Raw genomic sequence first — 24,394 nt, forward strand, 5'->3', positions numbered from 1 at the left:
AACATATAGTAAATAATGATGGTCTTAAATTAAAATAACGGGGGTAATTTATTGGCTGTGTTTCCAATCACACAAAGTACTGTTTACTAATATTGACATTCCACTAAAAATCCCATCACATCTAAATGTAAAGGGTCAGTAATGGAAAGCAAACTAAAACTTTTTGACTATATGATAAAAGATTAATTTTAAACCTTCCTTGCAATAAATATAAGAGGAAAGGAAAGCTCAAAAGAAAGGTTGTGTCCAAAGTTAAACTTGGACAACAAATTAATCTTAATCACCATAATAAATTAGTTTTGTTCTTTGCTTTGTAGGCCTTCATTTATGTAAAATTCTCAGTGAGTTTTCAATAATATTATCTAGCAATATGGTATTCACTGAGTGTGAGAACATGGATCATTCTTGGTTCATGGAGCAGTGTGATGAAGCTATCTTAATCTATTTCAATCTGGATACATCCTTTTCCATTTGAGCTGCATTAGAAGTTGAAAGTTTTTGAGATTGAAGCACATGAGTAAACTTCCACCAGTTTTTGAAATAATGCAAAAGAACGTTGAAGGATGTTCTAATGGTAAATAAATGACCAATACACTGCTCAGTTCCATCTGTGGGATGATGGAATCAGTATAAGAATTCTGTTTTACCACTGACAGCCATGTGCTGACCTGGTTTTAAATCTATAACACATTTCCAAAGCTGAGTTTTATCCTTTTTCTTATGCCATTACACAAGAAATGAACATTTCTGCACAGTTGAAATATTAAATTTAATCATATATCTAAAGTATCAAGACCAACATGTAACATATAATGCATGGAACTGATGGTGAGCACCCCGATCGGATCATCTTGTCCTTCACAGTGAAAATAAAGCATGCTTTCTGAGGACACAGGATGGTAGAAAATTATGAGCATATCTTGTTTGCTTTCTTGTAGCATTCCTGTATCTAAGGCATACTAAAAACTATCTTGTCTTTAAGCTGTCAAAGGTCCTGAGTGCTTCAAAGTAATATTGCACTACAAAAATAGACTTTGTGCAAGTTTAGTACTGATACTGATTTCATTACAAATTTCATGTCAGAAAACAAGAGATGAGAGGAATCTGAGTTGAGTCAATTTCTTCTGCTAGGCATTATGCTTCAGTAAAATGTGGTGTTGTCTTTTGCAGTAGCACAAAACACTATTGAAATGCCAAGCATTTCTGTAGCTTTTTTGCATGACTGTCAGTTCTACATTTTTATTTGCAATATTCATTGCTGTAATCTGTGAATGCTCATTTTCAAATCATGTTTTGACACTGAGCATAACACACAAATAGAGTGGAAATGACTAAGAGTAGTTTTTGCAACTGAGTTGGTTGTATCCATCTAGATTATGATTATGGCCAATGCACAAGGGAGCTTTATGTGAGTAAGGATTCAGGGCTGGGCCCATTTAGATTAATTAACAGAGCTGTCTTCAAAAGTGCTCAGAAAACCTTCTGTAGTGCACAGTTGCCAACTTTCAAGCAGTAAATAGGCATCCCAACTTTCACAATAAGCCAAAAATCAAGCTAATCCCATTTCAAAGCAAGGCCAAAACAAGCCAATCCCTAAGAACCCCAACACTCTATGTGACTCCAACACTCTATCTAGATCCCCCCGGTGTGCAGTCTGGGACTGTGGTGGGCCTGCTATGCACCCCTGACTCTGTCCCCCCGCTTACTCCTGCTTGCCAGGAACCGATCAAAAAAAAAAGCAAGAAGATGCAACAAGCTACAAGCCAAACAAGCTACAAGCCAAAAACTAGCCAACAAGCAACTCACAAGCCAATTAAGCCAAAACCAAGCCCAATTTCTGCGTTTTTTTCCGCGGGTTTGGCATGTCTGCTGTAGTGTCGTCATCAGCGGAAAAAAAAATGTGTGATTGCAGTTTGTTACTGGTAACTAGCATCAAGCATAAAGTCCAAAATAACTGAATAATACTTTTATAAACACCACTCAGGATGTTGCCAATATTTTTTCTCGACATGAGCAAAATCAATTACTTTTCTACTGTATTTCCTTACCAGGGTAGTGCTTAGAGGATTGTGAAGAATGTGTCTTATGCTTAGACTTCACAAGATCAAATTTTGCCCCAAACAACAACAAGCCATACCATTTTAAGGTAGCCGTTGTTGCTCTGCTAAAACCATCAGATGATATTGATTCAGAAAGCCAATTAACTATTGAAATATCTGTGTGTGTGTGTTTCATAATAGAATACTAGTGTCATCATTTGTTGTTGATCCTATCTATAGAAAGTAGACTTCCCTATGAACCATAACTCTAACTTGACATATTTTCTAACTCTACATAATTTCTACATAAAATGTCTGTCTTGAGACTCCTGGCACTATTTTTTCTCTTTTACAGCTTTTGACATTTCTTGCCAAGAATAATAGGCAAATAGGAACCCATTTAGTAGGGCTATCAAAGGAAAATATTAAGCCATTCCTTATGTTCCAGAGCTTCCTCCTGAGAGAATTTTGTGGACAATCTCAACAGGAACTTTCCCATTGTGCAGGTGGTCTCTAAGTGGCTGTGGAGGAATTCATTGCTTAATTCTGCTAAACTTGCAATGAAAAAAACAGTGCTCTGCATATTAGGTAATTAAGATCACATTCTTTCACTGTTTGCCCTTCTACAATGGTCATCCCTCTCTAACCACTGAGGCCCAAATGTGGAATGCAATGAGTGGCAAAGACCAAAAATAGGTACACAAAACAATTCTCCATGCAGGAAAATTACAGTATAGTGGGAGTCCTTCCCTTAGGGTAAATGACTCTTCCTGTAACCTCAATTTCAATATTCTTTATTTTTGTTGTAAATAATTGTCAACAATAGAAGTGAGGAGACACCAAATTTGTTTTAATCATAGGTAACTCTGGGACAAAAATAAGTAAAATCCCTCAAAATGAGGTATACTTAAAAGATATGGCAACAATACATTTCAGACATAAACCATCTTTTATCACCTCTCCTTCATTATCATTCTCATCTTTAGTTCTTCAGATGAATTTTGCAAAATGGAAATGATGAAATATCCCAATAAATGCCATTTTCTTCTGGGCTTTTTCTTCACTTCATAGAGCTTCTTGTCTGGAGATTTTTAGTTCAATTTTGCAGACTGAAGAGGTAAATGTATTTTGATGCCAAAAGTTTAGATGCTTCTCTGAAATGAATGTACTAATCTTTGTAGGGTCACCAGTCACTAATGGAGAATGACCTCCAAGTATTTCTGCTGGTCCCTTATAGTTTTGACGATGTAAGTTTCACATCCTCAGAGACAGCAGCTCAATTTCTGCCCATAGTTAAAAGAACCCCACTTACTTAAGTGGGGTTGCATGGGATGTGACGAAGGGCAAAGTTTGGGCCAGTGAATGTTAGAAGAGATAAAATCTTGTAAAACAAACAAAGATCAGATAGATATTGCCAAGCAAACAGAATATTGCAATATGTATTGTTTTTTCCAAATCTCTCATCTCCATAAAAAATTAAGGCGTGAAAGTTTCTTAGTCAATTGGCATTAATCATAAACCCTAGAATTGGCGACTGATTTACAAATGTAGCTTTTTATTATAGCCAAAATCTTTAATTAGATGCTTTTTTTCTTGGTGTGTAGGATGGTGCATTCCTTTCAACTTGCGGGATCTAAGAATTTTATCCTGTGCAGATAAAATAGTATTATTAGAGAAACAGAGAGCCAGTTTCAACCAAGAAGATATATATATTATCACTTCAAATATTCTATTCTTTACACACATGCACACACAATTCGTATATGTCTTGTCTATAGAGTAGGTTTTTTGTCAGATCATAACTCATGAGAAAAATTGTTCCATGGAAAAGACAAATGGCTACTTTTAGCACTTAGAAAGATTATGTGAATGAGCTAATAGATATCCAATGAAGTGAAAGTAACTGACATTAGTATTTGAGAAATTCAACTATCACCCATTTTACACTTGTTCTGTAGTTGTGGCCCTTTTATCTAATAACACTGCTTATCAGGGATACTAAAGATCCATTATAATACAAGTCTTTTGTTGCTTTATTACAGAATACATACCATCTTTTCTAAATAGGTGGACCACCATTAGTGTAAATGGTATCATCATAATTAGAATGGCAGATACTGTAAGTGCTTCTGCCAACTCCTTACTGTCATTTGTCTCTAGACAGCTTGTAATATATCTTGCTAGACCAAGTATAAAAGATGTCTTACTAACCAGCTGTTTAATGTGAAATTATACTTGAAATTTATCTAAAATAGTAGCTCGTAAATATTTAAAAGCAGTGACCCTTTTGAAACTCTTCCATTTAGTAAATAAATACTACGAGTGCTATCCATTTTGGCAGGCTCACTAATGCCACTGAAGTCTGGCTGTATTTTCACGGGGTCCTGACTACTCACCTTAACATATATTTTATTAAAATATATTTTGAAAGGCTAAGATACACATGCAGAGCTCTCAAAACTCTGTTTAAAAAAAAACCTTTATAAGTAACCCCTACACTTGTTCAGTATAGTCACACTATAATAATACCCTGCACGTACATAGCCCTTTTCATCCAAAAAGTTGCAAGTGTTTTAAAAAGGTGGATAAGTATTCTCATCTCCATGTTACATATGGGGAAACTGCAGCATAGAGAGGTGAAATGATTTGTTCCAGGTCACACAGTGAAGCAGTAGTTGAGCTGGGACTACAGCCTAAGTCTCCTGACCTGAGTCCTCTGTTCTAGCTGTGCGTCCAGGAACAAAGGGAGAGTGCAGTGTCATAAAACAAATAAAAGCTCACATCAGCAAATGCTCCTATGGTGGTATACCAACGGTTCATGGTATATACACACTTATGGCTCTATAGAAATAATAATAACGGCATATCTTCAATGCTTTCTTTTAAAGCATAATCCAGTTGTGGCCTGTTGAATTATTCATCTTAAAAATAGAAGAACAGAGCTAGTTTTATGCACTGCCATGCAAGACAGCTAGGTTCCCTCTCATGCCCTGAAAAAAGGAGCTGCACAGAAAACAGAGGGGAGAGAAAATCTCATGGCTTGAGGAAATGTTCTTTGTGGCAGGGAGACACACACTGAAATAGGTTCAGAAGGTCTATTGAAAGCATTGCTGAAGCTTTTCCTATAGGGTTAGATTAGATAATTTGTAATATTAAGTGGTCTGGGCTAAAATCTTCCCTGTGTTTCATTGGCTCACTGGGGAAGAATTCTTCCTTTCACCCACCAATGTATCTGCATAGGAGTAAGGAAGGATACACTCCTAGTGCTCTATTGAACACAATTATAACAATTCCTAATAATAATTCTAAGCTTTTCACAGGCCTTGGTTAGTACATCTGCTGCCACACTGGTCTCTTAGGGCAGGATCCATCAGTTTGGCAGTATAGTCAGGTCCCTGATTTTTTGGGGTACATGCTCCAGTTAGTAGTTTGCAATAGAGGGGTAGAGGTGTTTGCAAGTGATCCTTTTGGATGAGCACTAAAGTGAGTTCCAGAACACAGTTCTCTTCTCACTCTCATCATCATCTGGAACTATCCTACCCTGTGCTGGCAACAGAGCTCCAGAGCTCACTGCACAGTTTACATCCCTTGTTCCATCTCTTGCATGGCCTTAGCCAACGATTGGCAGGCTTTTCCTTTTTACAGGTAATACCAGTGATTGGCAGTACAGTGTGGTAAGGGATGCTCTGGAATAGCTCACTGTATTCACAGCTGCCTACAAGAGTCAGAAACTCAATTCCTTTGGGAATTGGGTATCCAAATTCCTTAGGCTACTTTGAAAATCTCAGCCCTAGAATTTTACTGTGGTATTTAAACAAGAGTGCAATACAGAAGTACAGAAATCATTCAAGATATTGTGGTAGGCTAATGCTTTAATTATGGCCAAAGCTGAATGAAAAAGCATGAAATCTTTTCCCAAAAAATTTTCTTGGCATTATTTTTCACATATATGTGAAATTTTGTCATTTTATATATATATAATATGACAAATTTTAAATGGCTAATTATCTGACCCACTTTGTCATTTTAGTTCCACATGGTTTCCATTAATAATTTATTCAGTGGACAAAGAAAGGAAAGGACCTCTGTGTCTAAGAGCATCAAATATTTTCCAAGGCTAGCAAATCAAATACAAAGACATTAAGAAAGAGAGTAAATGACAGAGAGATGCTGCTAACTAAAATTCCAAGTTTCAGAGTAACAGCTGTGTTAGTCTGTATTCGCAAAAAGAAAAGGAGTACTTGTGGCACCTTAGAGACTAACCAATTTATTTGAGCATAAACTTTCGTGAGCTACAGTTCACTTCACCGGATGCATACTGTGGAAAGTGTAGAACATCTTTTTATATACACACAAAGCATGAAAAAATACCTCCTCCCACCCCACTCTCCTGCTGGTAATAGCTTATCTAAAGTGATCACTCTCCTTACAATGTGTATGATAATCAAGTTGGGCCATTTCCAGCACAAATCCAGGTTTTCTCACCCCCCCCCCCCCCCCCCCCCCCCCGACAAACCCACTCTCCTGCTGGTAATAGCTTATCTAAAGTGATCACTCTCCTTACAATGTGTATGATAATCAAGGTGGGCCATTTCCAGCACAAATCCAGGGTTTAACAAGAACGTCTGGGGGGGGGGGGGGTGGTAGGAAAAAACAAGGGGAAATAGGTTACCTTGCATAATGACTTAGCCACTCCCAGTTTCTATTCAAGCCTAAGTTAATTGTATCAAATTTGCAAATGAATTCCAATTCAACAGTTTCTCGCTGGAGTCTGGATTTGAAGTTTTTTTGTTGTAATATCACAACTTTCATGTCTGTAATTGCGTGACCAGAGAGATTGAAGTGTTCTCCGACTGGTTTATGAATGTTATAATTCTTGACATCTGATTTGTGTCCATTTATTCTTTTACGTAGAGACTGTCCAGTTTGACCAATGTACATGGCAGAGGGGCATTGCTTGCACATGATGGCATATATCACATTGGTGGATGTGCAGGTGAACGAGCCTCTGATAGTGTGGCTGATGTTATTAGGCCCTGTGATGGTGTCCCCTGAATAGATATGTGGGCACAGTTGGCAACGGGCTTTGTTGCAAGGATAGGTTCCTGGGTTAGTGGTTCTGTTGTGTGGTATGTGGTTGCTGGTGAGTATTTGCTTCAGGTTGGGGGACTGTCTGTCGGCAAGGACTGGCCTGTCTCCCAAGATTTGTGAGAGTGTTGGGTCATCCTTCAGGATAGGTTGTAGATCCTTAATAATGCGTTGGAGGGGTTTTAGTTGGGGGCTGAAGGTGACAGCCAGTGGCGTTCTGTTATTTTCTTTGTTAGGCCTGTCCTGTAGTAGGAGACTTCTGGGAACTCTTCTGGCTCTATCAATCTGTTTCTTCACTTCCGCAGGTGGGTATTGTAGTTGTAAGAATGCTTGATAGAGCTCTTGTAGGTCTTTGTCTCTGTCTGAGGGGTTGGAGCAAATGCGGTTGTATCGCAGAGCTTGGCTGTAGACGATGGATCGTGTGGTGTGGTCAGGGTGAAAGCTGGAGGCATGTAGGTAGGAATAGCGGTCAGTAGGTTTCCGGTATAGGGTGGTGTTTATGTGACCATCGTTTATTAGCACTGTAGTGTCCAGGAAGTGGATCTCTTGTGTGGACTGGACCAGGCTGAGGTTGATGGTGGGATGGAAATTGTTGAAATCCTGGTGGAATTCCTCAAGGGCTTCTTTTCCATGGGTCCAGATGATGAAGATGTCATCAATATAGCGCAAGTAGAGTAGGGGCGTTAGGGGATGAGAGCTGAGGAAGCGTTGTTCTAAGTCAGCCATAAAAATGTTGGCATACTGTGGGGCCATGCGGGTACCCATAGCAGTGCCGCTGATCTGAAGGTATACGTTGTCCCCAAATGTAAAATAGTTATGGGTAAGGACAAAGTCACAAAGTTCAGCCACCATGTTAGCCATGACATTATCGGGGATAGTGTTCTTGACGGCTTGTAGTCCATCTTTGTGTGGAATGTTGGTGTAGAGGGCTTCTACATCCATAGTGGCCAGGATGGTGTTATCAGGAAGATCACCGATGGATTGTAGTTTCCTCAGGAAGTCAGTGGTGTCTCGAAGGTAGCTGGGAGTGCTGGTAGTGTAGGGCCTGAGGAGGGAGTCTACAGAGCCAGACAATTCTGCTGTCAGGGTGCCAATGCCTGAGATGATGGGGCGCCCAGGATTTCCAGGTTTATGAATCTTGGGTAATAGATAGAATATCCCAGGTCGGGGTTCCAGAGGTGTGTCTGTGCGGATTTGATCTTGTGCTTTTTCAGGGAGTTTCTTGAGCAAATGCTGTAGTTTCTTTTGGTAACTCTCAGTGGGATCAAAGGGTAATGGCTTGTAGAAAGTGGTGTTGGAGAGCTGCCGAGCAGCCTCTTGTTCATATTCCGACCTATTCGTGATGACAACAGCACCTCCTTTGTCAGCCTTTTTTATTATGATGTCAGAATTGTTTCTGAGGCTGTGGATGGCACTGTGTTCCGCACGGCTGAGGTTATGGGGCAAGTGATGCTGCTTTTTCCACAATTTCAGCTCGTGCACGTCGGCGGAAGCACTCTATGTAGAAGTCCAGTCTGCTGTTTTGACCTTCAGGAGGAGTCCACCTAGGATCTTTCTTTTTGTAGTGTTGGTAGGGAGGTCTCTGTGGATTAGTATGTTGTTCAGAGGTATGTTGGAAATATTCCTTGAGTCGGAGACGTCGAAAATAGGATTCTAGGTCACCACAGAACTGTATCATGTTCGTGGGGGTGGAGGGGCAGAAGGAGAGGCCCCGAGATAGGACAGCTGCTTCTGCTGGGCTGAGAGTATAGTTGGATAGGTTAACAATATTGCTGGGTGGGTTGAGGGAACCATTGCTGTGGCCCCTTGTGGCATGTAGTAGTTTAGAAAGTTTAGTGTCCTTTTTCTTTTGTAGAGAAGCAAAGTGTGTGTTGTAAATGGCTTGTCTAGTTTTAGTAAAGTCCAGCCACGAGGAAGTTTGTGTGGAAGGTTGGTTTTTTATGAGAGTATCCATTTTGGAGAGCTCATTCTTAATCTTTCCCTGTTTGCTGTAGAGGATGTTGATCAGATGATTCCGCAGTTTCTTTGAGAGCGTGTGGCACAAGCTGTCACCATAGTCTGTGTGGTATGTAGATTGTAATGGATTTTTTACCTTCAGTCCTTTTGGTACAATGTCCATCTGTTGGCATTTGGAAAGGAAGATGATGTCTGTCTGTATCTGTACAAGTTTTTTCATGCAGTTGATAGATTTCCACTCCATACGGCTAAATGCAGTGCCTTGCATAATGACAGGTTTCAGAGTAACAGTACATGGCAGAGTAATGCCCCTCTGCCATGTACATTGGTCAAACTGGACAGTCTCTACGTAAAAGAATAAATGGACACAAATCAGATGTCAAGAATTATAACATTCATAAACCAGTCAGAGAACACTTCAATCTCTCTGGTCACGCGATTACAGACATGAAAGTTGTGATATTACAACAAAAAAACTTCAAATCCAGACTCCAGCGAGAAACTGTTGAATTGGAATTCATTTGCAAATTTGATACAATTAACTTAGGCTTGAATAGAGACTGGGAGTGGCTAAGTCATTATGCAAGGTAACCTATTTCCCCTTGTTTTTTTCCTACCACCCCCCCCCCCCAGACGTTCTTGTTAAACCCTGGATTTGTGCTGGAAATGGCCCACCTTGATTATCATACACATTGTAAGGAGAGTGATCACTTTAGATAAGCTATTACCAGCAGGAGAGTGGGTTTGTGGGGGGGGGGGGCGTGAGAAAACCTGGATTTGTGCTGGAAATGGCCCAACTTGATTATCATACACATTGTAAGGAGAGTGATCACTTTAGATAAGCTATTACCAGCAGGAGAGTGGGGGGGGAGGAGGTATTTTTTCATGCTTTGTGTGTATATAAAAAGATGTTCTACACTTTCCATAGTATGCATCCGATGAAGTGAGCTGTAGCTCACGAAAGCTTATGTTCAAATAAATTGGTTAGTCTCTAAGGTGCCACAAGTACTCCTTTTCTTTCCAAGGTTTGCATTAATTTTTTGTGGGTTTTTCTTGTTGTAAATCTTGAATGACAAGCATTTAAAATATTGTACAGCCAAACAATACAGTGTATGTTTAAAACTTTTAATGTATAAAGCGTTCAAGCTCTGCTCTGTTGTAATCTTAGGAATCCTGGATCAACAAATAAGGGACAGATCGTGACCATTTCCTCTGCCAGAGTTCAAGGGGAGGGCTTCACCAAGAGTGGTCACAGTTGCAGCACTTGTGTTCCCCAGAACACAAGAAGCACATAAGCAATAGAATCTACAAAAAGGCTTTTGATGGAAGCGCAGTACCGCCCAGCTCTGCATCAGCCAGCAGAGCTGACTGGCTCTGGACAGTAGTGCATATTATATCTCCTTAAGGAGAAGAGCAGCTGCTTTATTCCCTAGGAGCTCTGTTAGATACTCTGCTTCCCTGAGACTCAGTGGTCGCACTGGGGTTGATTGACTCCTCACTGCCCGTGGTTCACAATTGTGTATTAATAGCACCATCTGGCTCTGAACCTTCATACTGTTACTGTAAAGCTGAATGCAAGTTCATTCTCTTTATAAAAATGTTGCTGTTCTTTCCAGGTCTATAAAGCAGAAGGAAATACCATTAAGTGACCATTAAATGTATGACCTATAATTTTATAGACTGGAACATGGTCTTTCTAGGTAATTGGTTGCACAAAGAGGCAATATGTGACATATTTCTGAAACTCTTTCTCTTTTAGCTGACTGTGGGGGACCATTTGAACTCTGGGAACCAAATACTACATTCAGCTCTACAAATTTCCCGAACAACTACCCACACAAAGCTTCCTGTAAGTCTCCTCTCTCCCAGATCTTAGGGGAGGATTAGTACAATAAAAATGGAAATAGATTATAGGAACTATGTGCTGTGAGGAAGGAGAAGAACCCTTGCTGTATAATTGGATAACTGTTAATTGAGTGCCATGTTGGCAACTTGCCAGGAGGCTGAGGTACTGGATGTTAGCTAGCTGATAAATTGTGAAGAAGATTGCATCCACCCTCAGTTCTGGTGCACACACCACAGCAATATGGGAGCTGTCGTTTTTGTAGTCTGTCTAAAAGCAGTGAGGGTAGCAACAGGCCACACTGGAGAACTCTGTCAGCTTGCTGTATGTGGCCTGCAGGCAGCGTTTTAATCGTACCTCCTATAAAATAATTAAATTTAAAATATTTTATGTGGAAGAACATTTATGCGTATTTTGTGAGTGGTTTTGATTGGAGGTTCTCCTCTCGCAGTGGTGTAAATCAGGAGTTACTCCACCGAAGTTAATGGAGGTAAAACTGGTGTAAGTCAGAAGGAAATGAGGCCATGATGTTTTGATAATGTACAATATTTGCTGCTGATGCTTGAAGTGAAGAAGAAAGCACTGTTGTTGCTTTTCAATTAAATTTAAATTTTGTTCAGTTGTTGTAGTAGAGCTGTGTGAATTCTCTGGTGTGCTAATCACATGAAATCAAATCCTGTTTTGTTCTGGGGTTTTTTGGTCACATTAAGGTATGGTATCCTACTTTCAGACACTAATTCCGCAAGATACTTAATCACGTGGCCTTACTTTAAGCATGTGCAGTAGTCACACTGAGGTCACTGATAGTGAGGCCATGGTTAAAGTTAGGTATGGGCTTAATTACCTTGTTGAATTGGGTCTTAGTATGGGATCCAAGACTTTCTGAGCATTGCATGGTTCTCAGAAAAAGATTGCCAGTTACATCCTACTTATGCTGCTCTATATGTCCTTGAGCAATTCTGGTCACGAGTTCTCACTTTGTGGAGAAAGAGTACATGTAATCTTTTTTTGTTTGTTTGTTTTCTGTCAAACAAATCTTTCCCTTCAATACACCCCAAGCTGCAAAGGCTTTTTCCATAGAAGGAGCATAATTGGAATGACCAGACCTATGCCATCTGATTCTCTTAATTAGATAATGCTGATACTATTGCACCGAATTTAAGTGACAAGAAAGATCATTTGGAATTAGGCCCCTAAATATCTTTTAAAATATGACCCTTAGTAACTGATGAAAATAGGATTTAGGCTTCTTAATCACTGAGGTGCTTTCGAAAATTTTACCCAAGATCCTTTTCCTCATGGCCTGTCAAAATGCAAATACTATCGTAAATATAAAGCATGTGGGTTTTTTTTGTTTGTTTGTTTTTATTTGTTTTTAATTGGAGTTGTTTTCTAGGTGTGTGGTATTTAAATGCTGGAAAAGGAAAAAACATTCAGCTTCATTTTCAATATTTTGAGCTGGAAAATATCTATGATGTCGTTGAAATCAGAGATGGAAGAGGAGCGGATTCCTTGTTTTTAGGCAAGTACCACATATTGAATTATATGATGAATGAAATCAGGGACAATTTTAGCAATCTGATCAACATGATGGAAAAGGAATTAGGTGTCTCTAATTTTATCTGTATTTTGGGATGATCCATGATACTTGGGAGTTAAATTAAATATATCCTCATGCCTTCTGATGATGTGATCCTGTCAAGACTTATGCACATGCTTAACTTTCCACACAGGAGTACTCCCATTGTAGCTCAGCACACGTGTAAGTGTTGACAGGATCAAGGCTTATGCTGCTATATTAATGTGTCAGGTTTGGAAAATATACCTTCCTTGTTATAAATACTGCAAGGATGTGGGAGGCTTGGGAAATAATTACTACCCATATGTTGCTGTTGCTATCTCTCAATTTGAAGATGTAATACCTTTCATCCTACGGTATCCCAAAACATCTGACAATCCATCTAACACATCACTGCAATGTACTTATCTTTTCCTTGAGAATAGCTGTCTATACTGGACGAAACCCTGTTCCAGATGTCTTCTCCACCACTAACCAGATGACAGTGCTCTTCATTACTGACAAATCCGGAACTCAGAAAGGATTTCTTGCAAATTTCTCTTCTGGTTATAATCTTGGCATGCCTCGTGAGTAAAATTCACTATCTGTTGGATTTAAACAGACACAATTATGCTCTAACAAAGTTAAGATTGTAGAAAAAGTTATATGAAATTGGGAACAGCAAAAGCAGCACGCAGCACATCAGTCTAAACTTTGGAATCATAGAATATCAGGGTTGGAAGGGACCCCTGAAGGTCATCTAGTCCAACCCCCTGCTCGAAGCAGGACCAATTCCCAGTTAAATCATCCCAGCCAGGGCTTTGTCAAGCCTGACCTTAAAAACCTCTAAGGAAGGAGATTCTACCACCTCCCTAGGTAACGCATTCCAGTGTTTCACCACCCTCTTAGTGAAAAAGTTTTTCCTAATATCCAATCTAAACCTCCCCCACTGCAACTTGAGACCATTACTCCTCGTTCTGTCATCTGATCATAAGCTGTTGTCACTGTAACATCATTTAAACAGGTTTCAGAGTAGCAGCCGTGTTAGTCTGTATCTGCAAAAAGAAAAGGAGGACTTGTGGCACCTTAGAGACTAACAAATTTATTTGAGCACAAATACAGCATCACTTTACTTGATGAAGTGAGCTGTAGCTCACGAAAGCTTGTGCTCAAATAAATTTGTTAGTCTCTAAGGTGCCACAAGTCCTCCTTTTCTTTTATCATTTAAACAGAATAATAAGTTTAGCCAAATTCTGCACTGTCTAGAACTCTGTGCAGTACCACTGGATTTAGGGCAGAATTTGACTCTGTATTGTCAAGTTTACAATAATTTTTTTCTTTTTTTTTTAATAAAAATAAATACATGGAAAGTTACCAGCATGTATTAATTATGTTCATGCCCAATAATCAGAATAGCTCTTTGTGAGTCATTTTGGTCCATCATGGGCTGTATTTAGGAAGCTTTTATAAAATATTTAATGTGGACCTGATAAATAAGAACAGATTAGTGTACACAGTAACTATGGGCCAGATTTTGAAAGGTATTTAGGTGCTTAACAGTGCAAATAGGTGCCTACGGACTTCTGAAAATCTCCTAACTGCCACTTCAAACGTGTCTAGGTGCCTAACTTCCATTGAAATCAATGGGAGTTCGGTGCTTAGGCACTTTTGAAAATCCTATGTGGTGCCTATCTATATTTTAAGGTGCCTTTAAAAATCCAGGTCTTTTTGTTTACTGGGAATGGCCAAATGCTCTTCCCAAAAGTGGTTCAAAAGATTTTGGCAGTGAGCAGCAGCTGAGCTATTTTGAAAATTTGGCCCTAATTGTGGGTGCTGAACACTTGAAAATCTGATCCAAAGAACTTTTGGAAACCTGGCCCATTGTGTGTATAATGTGTATAATTGTTTTAATCAATATTGTGTCAAAGGTCAGACGTGTTTGTATGACTCTCCTTGATTATTATATCCCTTATTTTACCAAAAGACAAAACAATGGATTCCCCTTAAACAGAGAGATAAAATTTCAGCTACAGTAGCCAGAAAGGCAAAGTAAACTGAAGTAAACACGCTTGTCAATAGACTAGGCATTTTTTTCCATTTCCTTGCTCCCTAATTTAATCTGTAAGCAATGCAATTAAAAAAAATTATATTAACTAGAGAAAACAAATGGTGCTGTATATTCTGAAGGAATTTAACCTTTTTCTGTTATGTAGTAGACTGAACTAGATTACACTTAGCTTGGTGCATGAATCCTTTCTTCCTATCCCCTCCATTCCCCCGCAATACTTCTCCCCAAACAAATTTTTTTTTTAAAGTGACTCATGATTTTGGGTGCCTCTGGATTTGGGTGCCCAATTTTTGAGATGCCTTAAAGAAGCCTGATTTATGGAAAGCGCAGAGCACCCAGTACCCAAAATCTCTAGTCCCTTTTGAAAACTGTCCTAAATCCATTGAAGTCAATGGGACTTTTGGCATTGACTTCAGTGGGACCAGAATGTCACCCATGGTCTATGTTCCTTTCTCACCCCTCAGACGTGTATCGTATTTAACAATTGAACACCAGTAACTAAACAGTATTAACAATAACTCCAAGAGATGTTACCATGTAGTTGTTTCCATTTAACTTCTTTGTATAAATTTTAAAAACCCATGTGTTTCCATAACAATAAGATACCAGTGAAGAGCCCCTGCTCATTTCATCACTGGATTCACAGTTTTGTCCCTTCAGTCAGGTTGGATGATCTGCGTGATTAGTCTTACTCTCTGATTATGGTTTTGTTTCCTTCACTGACCAAATCTTTCTGTAGAACCCTGTGGACCCAATGATTATCAGTGTGGAAGTGGGGAATGTATACCCCTTGCTAACCTTTGCGACAAACAATGGCAGTGTAAAGATGGCTCTGATGAAGCAGAGTGTGGTAAGTGTTTGTTTTCCTCTTTCCCAAAGAGCACTACATGTATTTTCAATAATGATAATTTCTTTTCTTTTTATTTTATTACTTTTTTATTGAAGGAAACAACCATTCAAGAAAGAACAAATGTAAAGAGGCAGAACCTCTGCAGATGTAAATTGACATAGCTCTGTTTACTTCAATGGAGCTGTACCAAATTACACAAGCTGAAGGTCTGACTTGAAGTCAGAGAGAGAGAACAAAGTGAGTCATTCTGTGACATTGCATCTGAATGGGCAAATATCCCTGTGAAAGCAGGGAGTGTCCTCAACACTTTAAGGTGTAGACTACTTAAAATGCCAGGAGAATATTCTTTTTCAGTTGTACAGTTAGTTCTACCACAGTAAGCAGGCAGATTTCTCTTCTAAGAAAACCAGTCTGACTGCTGGTTACTGCAACGTAATTACTGCTTGTAAACCTCTGCTTCCAAGCCTGACCCACAGAGCTTGCCTAGCCTCTGTCTCATACAGGTGTTGGAGCAGCATTATGACTGCTTTTCACAGCTGCTCACGTGTGCAGGTTACCATGACAACAAGAGCAACAGCTTCTGACATGCTACCATCAGTGAAGATAATAAAAAATTAAAGGCACAGTACATAGTTTTGTTTCACGTAAAATGGAAATAATAGCTCCCAAATGACCATTTATATGCAAAAACTATGTTAAAATCATGTTGCATCTGGCAAAAAATTAAATTGATATTTCTGACAAAGTGCTGTAGACCACAAATGGTAACACTTAAGAGCAGGCTTTTAGACTCAGATACACATTTTGTTGCCTTTGGTTGGTTTAAGGAAGACTTCTAGGGCCAAGATATGACCATAGACATGTGCTGGCAGCTCCCATTGACTTAAACTAGAACTGTGTGCATGCATCCAAAAGCAGAATTTGACTCTTTCCATTATTTCATTGTGTTCTTTTTGAGTGTGAGAATGTCGTTGTCTTTTTTTTTTTTTTTTTCTAATTTCATAAAATAAACTGACCTGCAGCCTCCACCTACAGGAAAAGCTGTGAATATAATTATGTAGCTAAGAACAGCTGGAAAAGGTTTTCAACCATTTATATTGCAGATTTAAAATATGGATAAAGCAGTCATTTCCTGTCCTGTTATTATGTACCTGATCCCAAAGAGATGTTTTTGGCACAGATTGCTTTACACCTTCTATTGAGTTAGACCTCTAAGGCTGAGTGAGCTGTTACCAAAACAAAACAATCCCCCCTCCCCACTGCCCCAAGAACTGGCCTCATCCTCAGTCTAAGCCTCAAAAGGAAGTGAAAAGTCAACTAGCCCCCATTTAGTCCCCAAAATTTTTCCTAATTTTCCTGAAACCCATTTCAAGATCTCATCAGCTGTGGCAATCAAGCTAAACTAACTGCCATCTTCAAATACTCTAGTTCCTGGGGCTTCTCGAGGATCATAGAAAAGTCAACATATTCCAAAGCCTTTCTCACCTAGAGAAGCTTATTAATATATTGAAGATTGAGAGTAGCAGTTGTTTGGGTCCCAGTATCAGAACTCCCTTCATCCCTTACCAAAATAGGAGAATCTGTTAGGAGTCATGAATCAGGGATTACAGGGGCTTGTTGGAGATGGGGGAAAGGGAATTGTAGTTCATGTGAAGATAAAGAATTTCAAGGGGATATTCAAGGGGAAGAGAGGAAGAGAGTCAAAAGAAAGGCAGAAAGTTCTGACTGAGACCGAAGAGAGGGAAAGGGAGCTCTCCCAGTGAAGATGCCTCTAATGTTTTCTGGGCTTATCCAAGCTTCCTGATGTTTTAGGTTTGTCAGTCACTAGTTACTATACATCATCTCTGCCTTGCAATGATATATTTCGCCAATATGAATAACAGAAGGATCAGACTCTACTAATTGCATACTGAAGAAGACATTCTCAAAGCTCTGCTGTGTGATGTTTTAGATACAGCCAGTCAGGAATATTTAGCAGATTTTTTTTTTTTAATGGAAAATGTGGTTTCTACACAATCAGAAATTTTCACCGGAAAATGTTGATTTTGTGGGGAGAAAAATGTTTGTTTTTCCACTGGGAAAATTGAAATGTAATGGTTCATTTCAGGTCAGGCTGACAATAATTTTTCATCGCCTGAGCTGCAGCAGTGCCTGCCCAGAGTCATAGTTCGGAGTCTTCATGCTGTTCTTCTCCACTAGGGGCAAGGTTGCTTAAACAGATTACAGCTCGTGAGCCTCCACAGCAACCCATGGAGATGCAGTTTAATGTTGAACAAAACCAAAACGAAGCATTTCAGCATTTCCAGATTGAATATTTTTTTAACTTTTTGCTCTGTGAAAAAATCTGACATTTCAACTTTTAGTCCCAATTAACAATGAAAGCAAATGTTGAAATATCAGAATTTCTCACAGAATGAAAATTCCAGTTTTCAGTCAGCTCTGGTTTTAACTTAATCTCCAATTGGTTTTCATGAAAATTGAGTAGCTAAATCATTGTACAATAGTTTGAAAAAGGGGATGATACTGGCCAGGAAGGGGCCTTGGATAGAGTGGTTGGAGCATTTGCTGCTTCAGCACATCAACTTCCATTGACAAGATTCCTAAGATTCCCTTGGCTGTAAACTAAAACTCTGTCCCATGTCAGAAATGCCAGAGGAAGTGGCAGTAGCATGCCCTTTTTCCTGTTGGGTTGTGTCACCTCCGCGGCACAGGGTTCCTCATTGCTGCTAGGCTGTGTAATTTACACTTTCTTCTGCCAGCACTAGTGAATCTGGCTTGCTGTCTGTTATATTTCCAGTATTGTCAGCCTAGCTGCCAATCCATGTGTCTGTTTTTTGGTCCACAGTGCGTCTGTTTAATGGTTCGCTAAGCATCAATGGGTTGGTACAGTTCAGGATTGAGAATAATTGGTCTACAGTATGTGCAGATTACTGGAGTGAGCAGATTCTAAACAAAGTCTGTCAGCTGCTAGGACTAGGGTAAGTAATGTTGTGTGTTGTCTTTGTCAGCACCTCATTTATGCATCTATTGCATATGAAACATATTTGTTCTTCTCTAGGTGGTTTGAACAACTTCAGGATTGTCCAAAAAAGGAAGCATGCACATATCTGTGGAGCAGGGATTGGCAACCTTTGGCCCATGGCCCGCGCCACTTTCCGCAGCCCCCTTTGTCCTGGAGTGGCAAACCTCAGCCAGTGGGAGCTGCGATCACCCGAACCTGCGGATGCGGCTGGTAAAAATACTGGCCTGGCCCGCCAGGGGGCTTACCCTGGTGGGCCGCGGGCCAAAGGTTGCCGATCCCTGCTGTGGAGCATGACAATGATATATATATATATATATATATATATATATATATATATATATATATATATATATATATATATATTTAAAAGACTATCCTTTGGATTTCCAGGTTCTAGCTGGATATAAAATGCTGGAAAAACTAAAATACTGCCAGAGAGGCTGTCTCCATGTTGTCAGTTTCTCACCTCACCAAAACCAGGAAATCCAGAAATCTCATGAGAGAGCCTTTTTTTTTCATGAGATTTCCAGCCTGATGCCCAAATCTCTGTGGTATGGGAAAGTTTCTAACTATTATATATAGCACTTTCTTGAAATGAACCTCCTGTGGCTTGATCATTCCAATATTCTTTATTGCATCTGTCAAAAAATGTAACATTTTTATACCCACTTCCAACTGGGGAAAAGGAACCAGCTCTTATATATTTAATCAAAGAAACTTAAAATATGTTATAGGTATTGGTAAATTTTCCTAAAGTCCCATGAGAGTTCATGTAGTATGTTGCCAGACATTAGAAAGAGTTCTCTGAAAAAAATGTAAGTTAAATTTATTTTAAGCAGTTTAATGTGTAAGAACGCCAGGAAAAAATTGAGTCATCTTCCTAAGATCTTTCTGGAAAGCCACAGATGAAAAAAATAAAGACTCCTGCTTCTATGTTTGTCTTTCAAGTCACTTCCAACTTATTTCACTTGATAAGTTGAAAAATAAAGTTTTTTAAGTTGGTCCTCCAAGTCACTGCCTTCTGTACCCACTAAAATCTCTTTTTAAATTGCATTTTATTTGTTTGAGGCTTTCTCCAAGGTTCTTTCAGCATTAGTCTTTCTTCAAATGGCAAGGATCAGTCCTAATAATATTACTTGGCATTTGCACCGTGCTTTTTAGCTCAGGTCAAATCCTTCTGCAGTGCTTACTCAGGAGTGGGAGCACTCCTCTTCCTGGCCTCCAAGTGGTGGAGGGTCCTGCCATTGTATCCTGTCCCCTACTTCTCCAGGTTCCTCTCTTATCTTCTGTAACTAAGGGATGGACAAAATATTAGTCCCCATTATCAAAATATTGGCTCTTCATCCTCCTTACTTCCCAAGAGCTATCACAGAACCCCAAAAACTCCAGTGTCCATTTGTAATATACCAGTGTTCTGTGCAATAATGGCCCATTTTACTGCACTTCTTTATGATCATTTGGATATGTAATGGCAGCTCTTCAGAACATTTGAAAACAGATCATATTTGATTGAGGTTTAAGGCCAAATTCTTTGCCAATTTAAATCCATTGACTTCATTGTGCCAGCAGAAAATCTGGCCTCTTATCTGCTGGGAAATAGCTTCTAAATTCTAAATATAAAGACATCTTGAAATTTTATGATTTGTGAAAAAAAATGTGAACATTCATCCTACTTTGATCAGCTATAGAGCTGTTAAAAAAAAGTCAAAATTGGAAATTGTAATGAAAACGTGAAGAATTGTTCACAAAAATTTGTACTGTCACCTGACCAGCTCTAGAAGTATCTAATATTGTACTTTAAAAAAAAAAAAGCAAAAAAAAAAGCACCCTATGGCTAGAGAGGTTTTGCAAAAGCCACTGTTTTGGCGGGGGATGACCCACAGAAACAGCAACAATGTAGTTTATATGATCTGGCTCTGGCTGTCACTTGGCAGAGGTGACAAGAAAAGCAGTGCTAATTTCAGCTACATTAGAAAAACTGGGGAATAAGGGACAAAGAGGGGGAATAATACCCTAAATGGAAGAAGGCAGTCAGTAGAGAAATAAAATACTTATTTTTAAATGTTGAAAGAGATATTGTAAAAAAGGGGATATATAAAAATGTAAACTCAATAGTGCAGCAGGGAGCGAAGAGAGGAGCCAGCAGCAGCTCCTCTTCTAAAGCAGGAACATCTTTTAAAAGAGTAAGCTTCAGCAATCAAGGTCCACAGGGAAATTTGGTTTCTTCCCACATCAACTTATTGCCTGAAGGAAAAAGACCAACCACAGATGAAAATAGAAAAGTCTGGCCTTCCCACAGTGGCAAAGAGGAGTAAGTCAGAGGCCTGAGTGTTCTTACATCCAACTCCCTTGATAGTGACCTGAGGACAGTTTTTGTCTGGCATCAAACTTACAAGGGAAAAGAAGTTGAGCTTTCTTATCCCTCTATGTATGACTTAATTAACTTCCTCTGTCACCTTGCTGTTTGAGAAGTTAGAAGATGGTCTCCTGAACTCTATTCTTACTCTTTAAAGAGACCTACTGTAGCATAGTAAACTGAACTCGGGTAAACTCTGACCTCCCCGTCAAAGCTGTGTGTGGGTCCTGCTGCTGGGAAAATACTTCAGTAAAGTGGCCTGGGCAGATTGAATAATAAAATCAAAGAAATTGGAGATGTATAAAACCTATTAGGTCATTTTGTCCATCCTCCTGCCAGTGCCAAATTGCTCCCTTTAGTATATTTTCTGTTACTTTGTCCAGTTTCGTATTATGACAAAAGGGTATTCCCCCCATTTCCTTAGTGAAACTATTCCACAGTCTATCATAATTCATGGCCTATGTTCTCCTTTTCTTCATTTCATCCAAGAAGAGGTTCTGTTCAGTGCTGCTGCCATAAAATGGAGACACAAACAAAATTTGGCCTATATAGCCCAGTGACTCTAAAATTAAATATGGCTTAAATCAGTGGTACCTGAGATTCTCTGTGTGGTAAGATCCTGAACGCATTTGTCATAAACATACAGCTAAGGGTACCATAAAATCCCTCCTTTACCTTTAAAGGGTTAATCAGTTCCATTAACCTTGTTGGCACCTGACCAGAAGGACCAATGGGGAAAGAAGATACTTTCAAATCTTGGTGGGGGGCGGGGTGTTTGGGCTCTTTGTTGTTCTCTCCAAGACAAAGAGAGAGACCAAGCAAGTAATCCAGTTCCTACTGAATGATACATCTAAAATTACAGAAATAGTAAGTAATAGCAAGGAAATGCGTTAGACTATCTTTTGTTTTAGCTTGTGAATTTTCCCTATGCTAAGAGGAAGGTTTATTCCTGTTTTTTGTAACTTTAAAGTTTTGCCTAGAGGGGAATCCTCTGTGTTTTTAAATCTTATTGCCCTGTAAAATTACCTTCCATCCTGATTTTACAGAGGTGCTTCTTTTACTTTTTTCTTTGTAATAAATTTCTGTTTTTCAGAATCTGATTGGGATTTTTAGTGTCCTAAAAACCCAAGGGTCTGGTCTGTGCTCACCTTGTTTACTCTCGAGCCTCCCCAGGAAAGGGGGTGAAGAGGCTTGGGGGATATTTGGGGGAAACAGGAACTCCAAGTGGTCCTTTTCCTAAATCTTTGTCTAACTCACTTGGTGGTGGCAGCAATACCATCCTAGGACAAGGAAGGATTTGTGCCTTGGGGAAGTTTTTAATCTAAGCTGGTAGAGATAAGCTTAGTGGGTCTTTCATGCAGGTCCCCACATCTGTACCCTAGAGTTCAGAGTGGGGAGGGAACGCTGAGAGCATTGCTCTTTTAGACTTTCAACATTTACAGTGCAGTTTTATGGGCCGTATTTTAGCCTCACTTACACTGGGAGCAATTCTAGTGACATCATTGGCACATCACTGAATAACAAGCACTATTTCTTGTAGCAGGCTGGTTTTCAATGGATGTCATTCATCTAACTACTAAGTGAAATCTTAGCTTGTAAGATCTGACAAGAGTACAGCCTAATGTTCCTTTGTGATAAATAAGCAAACTACGGAAATCAATCTAATCAGGAGCCCTTAAAGAAAATATTCAGGGTCTTATTTTTCATCATTAGCTGAGGAAATCTGTTGTTTTTGCCTGAACAATCACTGCATTTGTGTACACATCAGGTAACTGGATGTACAAATCATGATGGCAATTTGCATGTACAATTACCTGATTGATGCATGCAAATATAATAATTGTATATGCATATTAGGCATACAGTTTCACAGCAAACTTATCTTAAAACAAACCCCATCATGTTAAGATTCTTATTTGTTAGTTCTTCTTCGAATAGCGCCTCTGCAGATGCTCCACTTCAGTGCGCTTGCACCCTGTCCCTTTGATCAGAGATTTTTGGTAGTAATGCCAATTTGGTACACTCATTCACCCCACACATCTTCATGCCCCATGCAGTTCCTTCTCAACCACCTTTGGCCCAAGATGTAGTCAACTGCGTGCCTGTTCTCTAATATTTAGCTTTTTCTCAGATTCCTTGTAATTCCTTACCTTATAGTGTTATAGTTGCTAGAACAATTGTTCCTTTTTGTTTTTTCTTTTCTTTCTTAAAAAAAACCTTTTTATTCATAGAGATAGTTACATAGTTAGGATATTTTCCTTTCTAGGGGTTAAATTTTCATTAGGTTTTCTCGGGAATGCCTGGGATTTGCCCAGGATTCAAGAGGTGCCTCTTCTGTCGTGAGGTTATTCCAACAAGTGACAGACTCTCCCAGTACCTCTGCTGTCTCATATCCCCAGCAAGTGGAGGATCTGTACTTCCTTCAAAGGGAGATCCCCCAAAAACAGAGAAATTAAGTTTAAACTCCTTATGATGGAGCAAGATTTACATCCAGCTTCAGATCTGGGAGAGAGTCCCCACTGTACATAGACCTCCTAGTACAGCTAGTGCCCCATCCACATCAATATCTCAGTCACTAGAGACCAGCAGAAAGGTAGGCAGTACCATGACACAGAGTACATTTATGGTGCCGAAGTCCTCATCTACATCTGCCTCTAAGCAAAAGTATGTGAGGAGGAAGTCTCCAAGAAGTTATCAGTCACCACCTCACAAGAAGACTACGGAGACATCAAGTCCTGAGAGGTGTTCTGTGCAAGATCTGAGTGAGGCCAGTACAGCAAAGGCAAAGAGGAATCAGTCATCTAAGACAGACTCAGTACAGAGTTCAGATACCCATACCCAGAGGAGCAGAGACAGGCTTGAAAAAACCAAGTCCATCCCTGAACAACACTCACTACCAATAACCAGAAAGACTGCTCACCTATCTATGGTACCAAGGGAATCCCATGCCAAGTGCTTGGTGACAGCTGCATTGTACTAAAGCCATCGTCCACAGTTTCCCACTTGTCCCAATCCTTGATACTGTCAGTACGGAAAGAATTCAGGTCCCTAAGGACCTGATAATATCTTCTGAGCCAGTATCTCCACTGTTAATAAGTGAAGGAGTCTGGGGAGCCCTGTAAGATAGGGATGTGCTATTTTCCCCATTTTAAAGGTGGGGCACTAAGGCAACTTGCCCAGGGTTACACAGGAAGTCTGTGCAAAAGCAGGAAATTGTACCAGGATCTCCCAAGTCCCAGTAAGCACCCTGGACTTCCTTTCTTTGACTGTAAGCATTTAATCACAGTTTGGGAAACTTCCAATAAACTGCTTTCATCAATTGAGGTTCCAATATTAAATCCCAAATCCAGATTTTAAGATTCAGCCCATTATGTTGAGAAATTAAATCATACAAGAAAGGAGTTTGGATTAGCAAAGGTAAGAGCAGACATATTTCTAAATGCTTATGGCTTCTTCCTTCATTTTAAATCCTATTTTTCTCTGTTTCCAACTGTTGATCAGTATGTGACAGAACAATAGAAGAATCTCATCAGAACAGTTCCCTGAATCCTTTCAGGGCACACATGACCTGCATCACCATGTATATGTTCTCTTGCATAATGGAAATAATGTTG

At 39.5% G+C, this 24,394-nt stretch overlaps 1 protein-coding gene across 1 annotated transcript in view; it reads left to right on the forward strand.

Annotated features, from left to right (window-relative positions):
* Positions 1-24,394, forward strand: part of TMPRSS15 (transmembrane serine protease 15) — an 83,484-nt gene that overhangs the window by 40,552 nt on the left and 18,538 nt on the right. The window contains 5 exon segments of the mRNA XM_077815071.1: positions 10,843-10,932; positions 12,323-12,448; positions 12,931-13,071; positions 15,292-15,402; positions 18,248-18,380. Coding sequence (XP_077671197.1) covers positions 10,843-10,932; positions 12,323-12,448; positions 12,931-13,071; positions 15,292-15,402; positions 18,248-18,380 — 601 coding nt within the window.

This window comes from Eretmochelys imbricata, chromosome 1 (genome assembly GCF_965152235.1).
Source record: "Eretmochelys imbricata isolate rEreImb1 chromosome 1, rEreImb1.hap1, whole genome shotgun sequence".
NCBI lineage: Eukaryota > Metazoa > Chordata > Testudines > Cheloniidae > Eretmochelys > Eretmochelys imbricata.